At 41.8% G+C, this 13,766-nt stretch overlaps 1 protein-coding gene across 4 annotated transcripts in view; it reads right to left on the reverse strand.

The window, feature by feature from the left end:
- Positions 1-13,766, reverse strand: part of DAO (D-amino acid oxidase) — a 133,466-nt gene that overhangs the window by 21,047 nt on the left and 98,653 nt on the right. For all 4 annotated transcript variants that reach the window (XM_077296113.1, XM_077296132.1, XM_077296122.1 and 1 more), the window contains exons 4-7: positions 6,130-6,206; positions 2,452-2,517; positions 917-971; positions 727-831 (exon numbers count right to left, since the gene is read on the reverse strand). In XM_077296113.1, coding sequence (XP_077152228.1) covers positions 727-831; positions 917-971; positions 2,452-2,517; positions 6,130-6,206 — 303 coding nt within the window. The remainder of the gene's footprint in view (positions 1-726; positions 832-916; positions 972-2,451; positions 2,518-6,129; positions 6,207-13,766) is intronic.

Here is a 13,766-nt window from a genome sequence, read left to right on the forward strand (position 1 = left end):
GCTCAGAGGCTCTGCTAATATACACATCACAAGCTGCTGACTGAGATCAGTGATTAGCTGCAGCGGTGATGTGTGCTGTAGGCAAAACACAGCAACCAGAGCAAAGGTGCAGATCACAGAGGAGCTGAGTACCTGATGGGTTTGTTTTTTTCAAGTATCCAATCATTTGGGGCTATTTTTCTGAAAGTGAAAAAACATTCTAAATAATCCACACAGTGAACTAAAATAAAAAACAAACCTAAAACAAATTCTGAAATTGCTGTTTTTCTTCCATTTTTCCCCCAAAAAGAATTTTTGCAAAACGTTTTTATCAATGATACATTAATAGATGTTATTAGAAAATAAAACTAGTTCAGAAAAAAAAAGCGATCGTGCAGTTATGTTAATGGTGAAATAATAAAAGTTGCAGCTATAGCAATGCAAAGCTGAAAAAAATGAAAGCAAAAAAATAATGAAGAAATTAAAGAACACGTGAACAGGGACAACTACCATTAGGGTATGTGTCCACGTTCAGGATTGCATCAGGATTTGGTCAGGATTTTTCATCAGTATTTGTAAGTCAAAACCAGGAGTGGGTGATAAATGCAAAAGTGGAGCATATGTTTCTATTATACTTTTCCTCTAATTGTTCCACTCCTGGTTTTGGCTTACAAATACTGATGAAAAATCCTGACCAAATCCTGATGCAATCCTGAACGTGGACACATACCCTTAGATCACACTTGCCTTTATGATTTGTCCTCTTCCGGGTTTTAATTCTGGATCAGGCTGCAGCTGCCCGGAACGTATGCCTGTGCAGTTAATGATGACATCTGCCCCTAGTGCCGCTAGCTGGGGATTAGACACAAAAACCATCGATATCCTCATCTTGTTGCACATTTTACGATGGCTCATACAGTGCTAATAGTAAAGTTACCTCATCAAAGCTTTTGACAGTCTTGTGGATAAGCTTGACTCCTCGCTCTTCTAATCTACAGAATAATTCCACACAGAATGAGACACAGGCACATTGCTAATTCTGCATCTCTTCAGCAAACACAATATTTAAAGGGAAACTGCCAGGAGGATTTTACAAATCAAACTAGTTGCATGTCAGTATAGGTCATAGAGCAACAATACAAATGATAGATGTCTTCTAGTAATCAAATATACCATATCTGAAAAATAACTAAGCCTGGAAACTCCTCGGGGGTGTGTCACTGCACTCAGTTCTTTTACATACCTCCCATGCACTTCCTGGCTAGTTTAAAATGTCTTCAATGCTTGATTTTTCAGCAATTACACAACAGATTACTAAAAATGTCATCTTTTATTGATCGATTAGTAAAATTGTCTTGACAGGTTCTCTTTAATGAGAGACACTTTTTGGTACAAGTAATAGGGGGATATATTTATGCTATCTGTTCTTGATTGTAATGTAAGGAAATCATCATGGCAATAAAGGAATAAGCAGGGACAGGGAAAAAAATAGGTCACTGCCAAGAAATGAGTGCATGGATGATGCAGCATTTATTTCAGTACACTGCACATGTGTGTATACGAAGGAGACCTGCTACAAGTGTGTTACCCGCAATATGGGACACAGAAAGCAAAGGATTGTATATGCTTATCTGCCTAGGTTGTAACCTGACTCTTAAATTTTATGAATGAAGGGCTGCTGTTTTGTCCGCTGACCCACATATTAAAACCAAACAGGAAAAAGAGTGGCGATTCCTAGGTGCTGCCACAGAGTGAGAACAAGGGTGCGTGTTCTCTGGATCTTTATTCATACAGTGTGCTTCGAAGTCGGGTTGACTTCTTCATCAGCTAGAGTGTTCCTATACATGATGAAGGAATCAACAAGACTTCAAAACGTGTTGTATGACTAAAGATCCAGAGAACATACATCCCTGAATCACCATTCTTTTTCCTGTTTGGTTTGAATGCAAGGGGAGTAGGGCAGGGAGAAATTGTCTAGGACTAGCCCCTTGGAGTAGTCACCCAAGCCACATGGGCCCCGACTCAGCTTTTAAATGTATGTTTTACTCTGAAGCCCCACAGTGCTTCAGCATAAAACATACCATGCTGAAATGATGGAATCAATATATATGATTCACGCTGCCTTTGATTCTGGTGTTGTGAATCATCGGTTAGATCCAGTTTAGGGCAAAATTAGATATCAGTGACACATGGTCTGAGTATGGACCGCCATGCACAGATTGGCCCAGGTTTCTGGTCCTGAATGTGACATATACCAACGTCTAAATTCAGCCTCAGGAAAACCAACAGTACAATACACACACTGGGGCAAGTTGTGGTTGAAAAAAGCATTAGGGTTTAGAGTTTCCAAAATATACTCGGCACACTAATAATGCATTGTATGAAAAGGAATTTACGATATATACTGTACATTGCACTGTGCGTAAATAGCCTTAATGCAATACACAATACAGTATTAGTGTTGGAACTTACTTTTTGGTCAGCCATGGTAAGTAGCTCTTCCCTTCAATCATCAGCGCAGTGTTGAACCACCCATAGCTGTAATTAAATAATGTAATATAACAGTTATTGAACATATACTGCATATACTGCCCATTGTGTCCCATTTGTCTTTATCCCCCAAAAGCAGAAATCTGTTTAATAAAAGGACTAATGGGCCAGCAATAAAACAGTTATAAATTCTGCCCTCTGTAGCAAACATTTACATGTCTGATTTACATGTCATGATTATTGGATAAATGTGTTGGATTTATACCAAAATTTCATATCTGTGCACCTGTATAGCTAAATGCATTATGGTAAAAAGTGTTTATTTCTGGTACTGAAGGGTTAAACTATTATATTGTTTTAAATATAAAGGTGGATTTAAAAAATAAAATAACAATGCCTCTCATTATCCACTAGATGGTGCTCATTTTCTAGAACAGACTTGATATTATTCTGCGCAGGAATAAGGAGGACACATAAGACATTCATTACATCTACAGCCGCAAACACTGGGTGAAAGCACTTTTTCAGACCGTTTCCACGGTCAGTATTGGCAGCGCTTTGGACGCAGCACATGTCCGCTCCGTCCAAAGTGCTGCCGGCTTTTGTTCGCGCGGTGATTCCGCATGTGTTCATTAAACCGTGCGGAATCACAGCATCCAATACATTAGATGGTGATATTTATCTTGTGGAGATTGATCGTTTCCGCAAGATAAATAGACATGCTGCGGTCTATAAAGACGCGCCATATGTGCGTATACCCAGGTAAACTGGAGGCGTCCCTGCACGCATAGTGGAGAAGGGATTTCATAAAACCCCCTCCACTATGCTGTAACATCTGGACGCTGCGGATTGGACGCTGTGGCTGCACCGAAGCTCCGTTCCCTGCATTTCATTCATTCCCCAGTCTTTTACAGCCGGGAGCGGCCGCATTAGCAGGCTCCTGGTTGTAAATGTATTTAACCCCTTGAGATGGATTTACAGCGTGGGACTTTACTGTACGGCGGACGGGTATGGGATATTGTTGCTATTTTTTTGGAATTTTTTACAGGAGAACGAGATTTTTCGGTTGGATTGAGCGTGCAATAAAGATAATAAAACCTGTGTGTTTATTTCATTAAAATACTTTATTCTTAATGTGTGTGTTTTTTAACCCTTTCAGACTAGTGGTTTAAGAATGGATAGGAGTCTTATTGACACCTCTCCCATTATTAACCAGGCTTAATGTCACCTTACAATAACAAGGTGACATTAACCCCTTATTACCCCCTTACAATAGCAAGGTGACATTAACCACTTATTACCCCATATGCCAATGCCACAGAGCAGTGGGAAGAGAGTGGCTAAGTGCCAGAATAGGCGCATCTTACAGATGCACCTTTTCTGGGGTGGCTGGGGGCAGATGTTTTTAGGGGGGCCAATAACCATGGACCCTCTCTAGGCTATTAATATCTGCCCTCAGTCACTGGCTTTCAAACTCTGGCGGAGAAAATTACGCTGGAGCCCACGCAAGTTTTTTCCATGAATTATTGCTTTAATTTAACACCTAGACTAGAGCTCACAAATTTTGCACACACACACACTACTAACATTATTAGTGAGGGACATATAAAAATTTAACAGATATGCAATGGCTTACTGTATGAAAACCATGTCCCATATCCTGTTGGGTTCGGTAAGGAGTCAGCAAAAGCCAGCAATTTAATTACCGGCTTTTATGCTGTCTAGCTCTGTATGAAATATAAATATATATACTGTATATGTGTCTCACTGAAAATCTCGCCATACGGATGTCATACGGATGACACACGGATACTTTTTGAAGAAAAAAAATCACATCCTCGCATTGCACACGGATCACTGTTCATGAAACATTTGTGCGATTCTCGTCCGATTTTTTTATACATTGTGTGTGACTCGAGCCTAACATCCTCTCTGATTACGTGAAAAAGGTAGCAGTATGCAGTTTACACCACCCAGCTTCCGCGTTAAAGGACTATCAATCAGCTACTTGGCTAATTGGTGGTCAATTAATTTCCTGTTTCGACAGACTGCATTTGCTGCGTGCACTGAATGATCAGTAATAAATCGTTCATCTTTACACATGACAATGTGCTGCCGAGGACGATGATTTTAATCCCTATGAGACCTTGCTCTTTTTCGATTTTGCGTTTCTGTTTTTCGCTCCCCTTCTTCCCAGAGCCATAACTTTTTTATTTTTCTGTAAATATGGCCATGTGACGGCTTGTTTTTGTGAGATAAGTTGTAGTTTTGAATGATACCATTGGTTTTCCCATATCGTGTACTCAAAAATGGGAAAAAAATTCCAAGTGCAGTGAAATTGCAAAAAAAAGTGGAATTCCACAACGATTTTTTGGATTTTTTAAACCATATTCACTAAATGCTAAAACTGACCTGCCATTCTGATTTTCCAGGTCATTGCGAGTTCATAGACACCAAACATGTCTAGGTTCTTTTTTATTTAAGTGATGAAAAAAAATTCCAAAATTTATTTTAAAAAAATTGCACCATTTTCTGATACCCGTACCGTTTCCATTTTCGTGGTCTGGGGTCGGGTGAGGGATTCTTTTTTGAGAGCCAAGCTGACATTTTTATTGATACCATTTTGGTGCAGATATGACCTTTTGATCACCCGTTATTGCATTTTAATGCAATGTCGCGGCGACAAAAAAACGTAATTCTGTCATTTTAACTTTTTCCGCACTACGCCGTTTAGCGATAAGGTTAATTCTTTTTTCTTTTTGATAGATCAGACAATTCTGAATGCGGCGATGCCAAATATGTGTATGTTTGATTTTTTTTATAGTTTTCTTTAGAATGGGGCAAAAGGGGGTGATTTCAACTTTTATATATATTTTTTAATTTTTTTTACTTCTGGCATGCTTCAATAGCCTCCATGGGAGACTAGAAACTGCAGTTGTCCGATCGGCTCTGCTACATACAGGCGATGATCAGATCACCTGTATGTAGCAGAATATCTCACTTGCTATGAGCGCCGACCACCGGGCGGCACTTACAGCAAGCCGGCAGTGACAACCATAGAGGTCTGCTGGAGACCTCTGGTTGTCATGCCAACCCATCGGTGACCCGCGATCACATGATGGGGTCATTGATGGGCAGGATTTCCGGCTCTATGGCTGGAAACGCGCGTTAAATGCCGGACAGAGTTTGACAGCGGCATTTAACGGGTTAATAACTGCGGGTGGATCGCGATTCCACCCTCGGCTGTTTTGAACAGCTGACATGGGCCGGGAAAGATGTGGGCTTACCGCCGGAGCCCACATCAAAGGGAGAGAAGCAACCTGCAGAGTACTAGTACGGCGCAAGTCGGGAAGGGGTTAAAGTCAGCTGAAAAAATAATTTCACACAGTTTTGCACATTCGTTGAGTGGTTGACAGCCTGGTTACACTGCTCAATTATCGAGAAATGAGCAATCCTAGGAACACTCCTTGATGATATTCGTGCAGTGTAAAACAAGCTTCATTCTATATTTATTCATATAATACACTTACATGATAATATATAAATAAATATGAAATAAGAATACATTGTAGAGATGTTTGAGTGGTATGACGCTTGACAGAAATGAGACAAATCAAGATATTATAGTGCGAAGAATCAATATTGATTAGCCTGACAAACCTGTATCCAGGAAATAATTCCAATTCTTTAGGTGTAAGGTGTCGAAAGCCAAGGACATCATCTTTCCATGATGGATCCTGGAAAAATAAAACCACAGGTGTGATATACAGAGTAAAGTTACATTTTAGTCACAAGGAGCACATATGGCTGCATAAAGGTTAATATAAAATATACTATAGAGCAGCACGGTGGCTCAGTGGGTAGCATTGCAGAGTCGGTGACCTGGGTTCTAATCCCACCAAGGACAATATCTGCAGGGAGTTTGTATGTTCTCCCTGTGTTTGCGTGGGTTTCCTCCGGGTTCTCCGCTTTCCTCCCACACTCCAAAGACATACTGATAGGGAATCTAGATTGTGAGCCCCATCGGGGACAGTGATGATAATGTGTGCAAACTGTAAAGCGCTGCGGAATATGTTAGCGTTATATAAATAAAAGATTATTATTATACTATTATGGCAGCCTCCAGCCACTGTTAGGCCGGCCTCACACTGGGCGTAAGACAATACGCCACGTATTATACGTCCGTACTACGGCCGTAATACGGAGAAATGTTCCCAAAATATTGATCCGTAGTCAGGGTGTGTCAGCGTATTTTGCGCATGGCATCCTCCGTATGTAATCCGTATGGCATCCGTACTGCGAGATTTTCGCGCAGGCTTGCAAAACCGACATCTAATGGATTTATGTGCTCAAATGTTCGGGAAAACATATATACAGTATATATATATATATATGTCATTGAGACACATATATATATTCTGTATTTAGATTTCATTCAGCGCGATATGTGTTAAAAGCCGGTAATTCAATTGCCGGCTTCTCATTTCTCCTGCACAAACCCGACAGGATATGAGACATGGTTTACATACAGTAAACCATCTCATATCCCCTTTTTTTTTGCATATTCCACACTACTAATGTTAGTAGTGTGTATGTGCAAAATTTCAGCGCTGTAGCTGCTGAAATAAAGGGTTAAATGGCGGAAAAAATTGGCGTGGGCTCCCGCGCAATTTTCTCCGCCAGAATGGTAAAGCCAGTGACCGAGGGCAGATATTAATAGCCAGGAGAGGGTCCATGGTTATTGGCCCCCCCCGTGGCTAAAAACATCTGCCCCCAGCCACCCCAGAAAAGGCACATCTGGAAGATGCGCCTATTCTGGCACTTGGCCACTCTCTTCCCACTCCCTGTAGCGGTGGGATATGGGGTAATGAAGGGTTAATGCCACCTTGCTATTGGAAGGTGACATTAAGCCAGATTAATAATGGAGAGGCGTCAATTATGTCACCTATCCATTATTAATCCAATAGTACGAAAGGGTTAAAAAACACACACACACATGATTTAAAAGTATTTTAATGAAATAAACACAGCGGTTGTTGTAATAATTTATTGTTCTCTCAATCCATCAGGAACACCCTCGCTTGGAAAAATAATAAACGCACAAGATACATACCTTCTGGTGAACCGTCTCGTCCCACGAAGTAATCCATCTGAAGGGGTTAACTAATATTACAGGCAGGAGCCCTGCTAAATGCAGCTGTGCTCCGTGCTTGTAATTCCCCAGCGAATGAATGAAATGTAGGTCATTGACCTACATTTCCTTCAGTCGCGGTGATGCGCCCCCTGGTGGATGTCCTCATATGACCTGGAGCGTGGGAAAAAGTTCCCAGGCTGCAGTTCATGAGAACATCCACCAGAGGGCGCCTCACCGCGACTGAAGGAAATGTAGGTCAATGACCTACATTTCATTCATTCGCTGGGGAATTACAAGCACGGAGCACAGCTGCATTTAGCAGGGCTCCTGCCTGTAATATTAGTTAACCCCTTCAGATGGATTACTTCGTGGGACGAGACGGTTCACCAGAAGGTATGTATCTTGTGCGTTTATTATTTTTCCAAGCGAGGGTGTTCCTGATGGATTGAGAGAACAATAAATTATTACAACAACCGCTGTGTTTATTTCATTAAAATACTTTTAAATCATGTGTGTGTGTGTTTTTTAACCCTTTCGTACTATTGGATTAATAATGGATAGGTGACATAATTGACGCCTCTCCATTATTAATCTGGCTTAATGTCACCTTCCAATAGCAAGGTGGCATTAACCCTTCATTACCCCATATCCCACCGCTACAGGGAGTGGGAAGAGAGTGGCCAAGTGCCAGAATAGGCGCATCTTCCAGATGTGCCTTTTCTGGGGTGGCTGGGGGCAGATGTTTTTAGCCACGGGGGGGCCAATAACCATGGACCCTCTCCTGGCTATTAATATCTGCCCTCGGTCACTGGCTTTACCATTCTGGCGGAGAAAATTGCGCGGGAGCCCACGCCAATTTTTTCCGCCATTTAACCCTTTATTTCAGCAGCTACAGCGCTGAAATTTTGCACATACACACTACTAACATTAGTAGTGTGGAATATGCAAAAAAAAAGGGGATATGAGATGGTTTACTGTATGTAAACCATGTCTCATATCCTGTCGGGTTTAGGCAGGAGAAATGAAAAGCCGGCAATTGAATTACCGACTTTTCACTAACACCGCTGCGTATTTCTCGCAAGTCACACTGCTGGTCAGTGTGGAATCCGTATTTTTCTCGCCCCCATAGACTTTCATTGGCGATTTTTTTGCGCAATACGGTGACAAACGCAGCATGCTGCGATTTTGTACGGCCGTAGAAAGCCGTATAATACTGAACCGTAATATACGGCTAATAGGAGCAGCCCCATTGAGAATAATTGTGCCGTTTATTTTGCGAGTTTTACGGACGTAGTTTATGCGCTCATACGTCCGTAAAACTCGCTAGTGTGAGGCCGGCCTTAGGCCGGGGTCACACATGCGTGTTTTACGGATGTAAGAGCGCAGAAACTACGTCCGTAAAACTCGCATTACATACGGCACAATTATTCTCAATGGGGCTGCTCCTATTAGCCGTATATTACGGTTCAGTATTATACGGCTTTCTACGGCCTTACAAAATCGCAGCATGCTGCGTTTGTCAGCGTATTGCGCAAATAATACGCCAATGAAAGTTTATGGGGGCGAGAAAAATACGGATTCCACACGGACCTGCAGTGTGACTTGCGAGAAATACGCAGCGCTGTTAGTGAAAAGTCGGTAATTCAATTGCCGGCTTTTCATTTCTCCTGCACAAACCCGACATGATATGAGACATGGTTTTCATACAGTAAACCATCTCATATCCCCTTTTTTTTTGCATATTCCACACTACTAATGTTAGTAGTGTGTATGTGCAAAATGTGTGCACTGTAGCTGCTAAAATAAAGGGTTAAATGGCGAAAAAAATTGGCGTGGGCTCCCGCGCAATTTTCTCCGCCAGAGCGGTAAAGCCAGTGACTGAGGGCAGATATTAATAGCCAGGAGAGGGTCCATGGTTATTGGCCCCCCCTGGCTACAAACATCTGCCCCCAGCCACCCCAGAAAAGGCACATCTGGAAGATGCGCCTATTCTGGCACTTGGCCACTCTCTTCCCACTCCCTGTAGCGGTGGGATATGGGGTAATGAAGGGTTAATGTCACCGCGCTACCTATCTCCTGAATAATGAATATTAGAAGCTGCAAGGTACCCACCAAAGGGTTAAAATGAGGCACTTACCAATTGTTTGAAGTGCCAGAAGACTTTGAACTGTGGGCGTTTAGTGGAGCGCTGCAGAGATGAAAATGCTTGCTCCTTCCGTGAGTCCAAGATAAGTAAGTCCGGGCGGCAGCGTGAGGTGGCAGACCCGGGGGGGAGCGTCCTCCCTGTGGGCGCCAAGCTGCTGCGTGCACGCCAAGAGTGTGGACAAGCGGCGTCCTGGCCAGGGGCGCCGTTACACTGCAGCAGGGAATAGGGGGGGGGCGTGGTCTGGGTGACGTCACCCGGAGCTACAAAAAAATGGAGCAGAAGACGGATGCCGAACAGGGCCTCTATTGCCTACGCGTTTCGAAGGTCACCGGACCTTCTTCGTCAGGGCTAGAGGTCCCTGGCTGTCTACTGCTCTATATAGGATAGAAAGCGCCGCCCACTATTCAAAAGAACAAAGAAAAAAATTAAATATATACATGTGTGTTAAGAAAATGTAGCTAAGCTGCAGGAAAAAGACTGTGAATTTGTAAGTCCATAGGTCCAATAAAATAAAAAATAGATATAGGTAGTCTATGTTACTATGTATTAATATTTAAAAGAATTTTTATTTAATAAATACATTAAAAGGTACATTAAAAAATTATCTTTGAACAAAACAGAAAGAAATATACAACTATATATATGAAAAATAGAAAGAAGGGGATTTTTATTTATAATTAATACATATAAAAATATATATAAATATATAAAAATATATGAATATATTAAAAAAGGGGAGGGGGGGGGGAGGGGAAAGAACACCAGTACTAATAAAAACATATAACTATTTAAAAGCAAAAAGCTCCAATTCATGATTAAGACCCTTAGGGGCCAGGCTATCCAGCATAAAAATCCACTTGGATTCTGTACGTGACATTAGTTTTATATAGTCCCCTCCCCTCCAATTTTTTTGGACTATTTGAATGCCGCAGAATATTAATCCCTTGGTGGACCTACCATGGTATTCCCTAAAGTGCCTAGAAAGGGGGTGGCCAGTAAAACCTTTTTCTATATTGTTAAAGTGTTCTTTTAACCGGTCCTTCAGTTTGCGTTTAGTGCGACCCACGTAAATTTTGTCGCAAGGGCATTTAATCAAATAGATCACTCCTGACGACCAACATGAAATTTGGTCTCTAATAATAAATTCCTGGGTGGCGTTAGAATTAAAAAATTTAAGTTGTTTTATTTTTTTAAAATTAGTACGCACACAACAGGTACAAGTGCCGCAGGGTATAAAACCTGGATCTTTTGAAGATGTGTTCTTGACAAGACCCTTGTTAGTGGTTGGAGCTATGATGTTACCTATTGTTCGTGATCTTCTAAAGACAAATTTGGGACGTTTTGGTAGCAGTTCCCCTATTATTTTGTCCGACTGGAGGATTGACCAGTGCTTATGGATAATTTTGGTGAACTGTGTGTGTCCATGATGGTACTGTGTGATAATGGGTAACTGATAGATTTGGTTACGGATATCAGTTGGGATAGAATTGTCTCTAGTTGTTCTCTGTATTAGAGTATCCCTCGATATTTCATAGACCTCCTGTTTAGCCACATCCACTAGATCTTTGGGGTATCCTTTCTCCAAAAATTTTTTGGTAAGTTGTTCTGCTTCTATTATATAATCTTGTTTTTTAGTGCAGTTTCGTCTTACCCGGGTAAATTGACTTTTGGGGATGTTAGTCAACCAAATCGGTAGATGACAGCTATTAATGTCAATAAATCCATTAGAGTCTACTGGTTTATGATGGCATTTAGTTAATATCTGATTATTTTCAATAAAGATATTTAAGTCTAGGAAATTTATTTCCGATTTGCTGGTAGTGGCCGTAAATTCCAGCCCAAAGTCATTAGAATTGAGATTGGCTATAAATGCATTCAGTTCTCTTTGGGGGCCGTTCCAGATGAATAGAATATCATCAATAAAACGCCTCCACATGATTAAACCAGTATTAGGACTTTTGGTGAGTGAGATATGTAGCTCCTCCCACTTGGCTACGTAGATGTTTGCGTAGCTGGGGGCAAAACAAGTGCCCATAGCCGTACCTCGTGTTTGGAGATAAAATTGGCCATCATAAGTAAAATAATTATGAAGGAAAAGCAGAAGTCTAGTGTGGGTGATGTCCATAAAAAATACCTTTTATTCCATTTTTGTTAAAAAGCACATAAATCCAAAGTCCATCTTCATATCCATAGACACAAAAACGGGTGATTCATACCAGTGACAGTCACAGGCTTAAAGTGCATTAAAATCAAACGCGTTTCAACGGTCGTGCCGCCTTAGTCATTGTGATAAAAATAAAATGAAAGAGGGCTGCCATATAGGACTAGGCCCATTAGGTTACACCCCCTGATCTTGCAGACAACAGAAACAGGGCAACACCTACAGGTAATTAGTGAGTTTAGCCTGAAATTTGCATGTACAAATACTATGGTTGGGGCAGGAAAAAAAAACAAAAAAACACATATATGCAAGAATTATAACTTATCATTCATAATAATTCATAAGATCCTGCCGGATATTCATGCCTAGGGGGGCTCTGGACTTAAGTTGATACATCCACCATATCTCTCTGTTGGTTATTTTTCTTTTTATATCGCCCCCTCGAAATGGGGCTTTAACCCTTTCAATCCCGCGGACCTCCAGTGAGCTGACGTCCCCATTGTGTTTATGGATGAAGTGTTTGGATGCAGCAGAGCTCTTATGAGTAATTTTATTCACTGCATCAGACAGGTGCCTCCGTATTCTCACCTTCAGGGGACCCCCTGTGCACCCCACATATTGCTGGTCACAGGTGGTGCAATTAATCAAATACACCACATTGGAGGTGTTGCAGTTAACCCCTTCCTGACATCTGACGTACTATCCCGTCGAGGTGGGGTGGGCCCGTATGACCGCCGACGGGATAGTACGTCATACGCGATCAGCGGCGCTCACGGGGGGAGCGCCGCCGATCGCGGCCGGGTGTCAGCTGATTATCACAGCTGACATCCGGCACTATGTGCCAGGAGCGGTCACGGACCGCCCCCGGCACATTAACCCCCGGCACACCGCGATCAAACATGATCGCGATGTGCCGGCGGTGCAGGGAAGCATCGCGCAGGGAGGGGGCTCCCTGCGGGCTTCCCTGAGCCCCCCGCAGCAACGCGATGTGATCGCGTTGCTGCGAGGGTCTTACCTCCCTCCCTGCAGCTCCCAGACCCGGATCCAAGATGGCCGCGGATCCGGGTCCTGCAGGGAGGGAGGTGGCTTCACAGACGCCTGCTCAGAGCAGGCACTGTGACGCAGCCTGCACTTTCCTCAGATCGGTGATCTGTCAGAGTGCTGTGCACACTGCCAGATCACCGATCTGTATTGTCCCCCCCTGGGGCAAAGTAAAAAAGTTAAAAAAAAAATTTTCCAAATGTGTAAAAAAAAAAAAAAAAAAATATTCCAAAATAATGAAAAAAAAAAAAAAATATTATTCCCATAAATACATTTCTTTATCTAAATAAAATAAAAAAAACAATAAAAGTACACATATTTAGTATCGCCGCGTCCGTAACGACCCAACCTATAAAACTGCCCCACTAGTTAACCCCTTCAGTAAACACCGTAAGAAAAAAAAAAAAAAAACGAGGCAAAAAACAACGCTTTATTACCATACCGCCGAACAAAAAGTGGAATAACACGCGATCAAAAAGACGGATATAAATAACCATGGTACCGCTGAAAACGTCATCTTGTCCCGCAAAAAACGAGCCGCCATACAGCATCATCAGCAAAAAAATAAAAAAGTTATAGTCCTGAGAATAAAGCGATACCAAAATAATTATTTTTTCTATAAAATAGTTTTTATCGTATAAAAGCGCCAAAACATAAAAAAATTATATAAATGAGATATCGCTGTAATCGTACTGACCCGACGAATAAAACTGCTTTATCAATTTTACCAAACGCGGAACGGTATAAACGCCTCTCCCAAAAGAAATTCATGAATAGCTGGTTTTTGGTCATTCTGCCTCACAAAAATCGGAATA

This window comes from Ranitomeya variabilis, chromosome 1 (assembly GCF_051348905.1).
Source record: "Ranitomeya variabilis isolate aRanVar5 chromosome 1, aRanVar5.hap1, whole genome shotgun sequence".
NCBI classification, from domain to species: Eukaryota; Metazoa; Chordata; class Amphibia; order Anura; family Dendrobatidae; genus Ranitomeya; species Ranitomeya variabilis.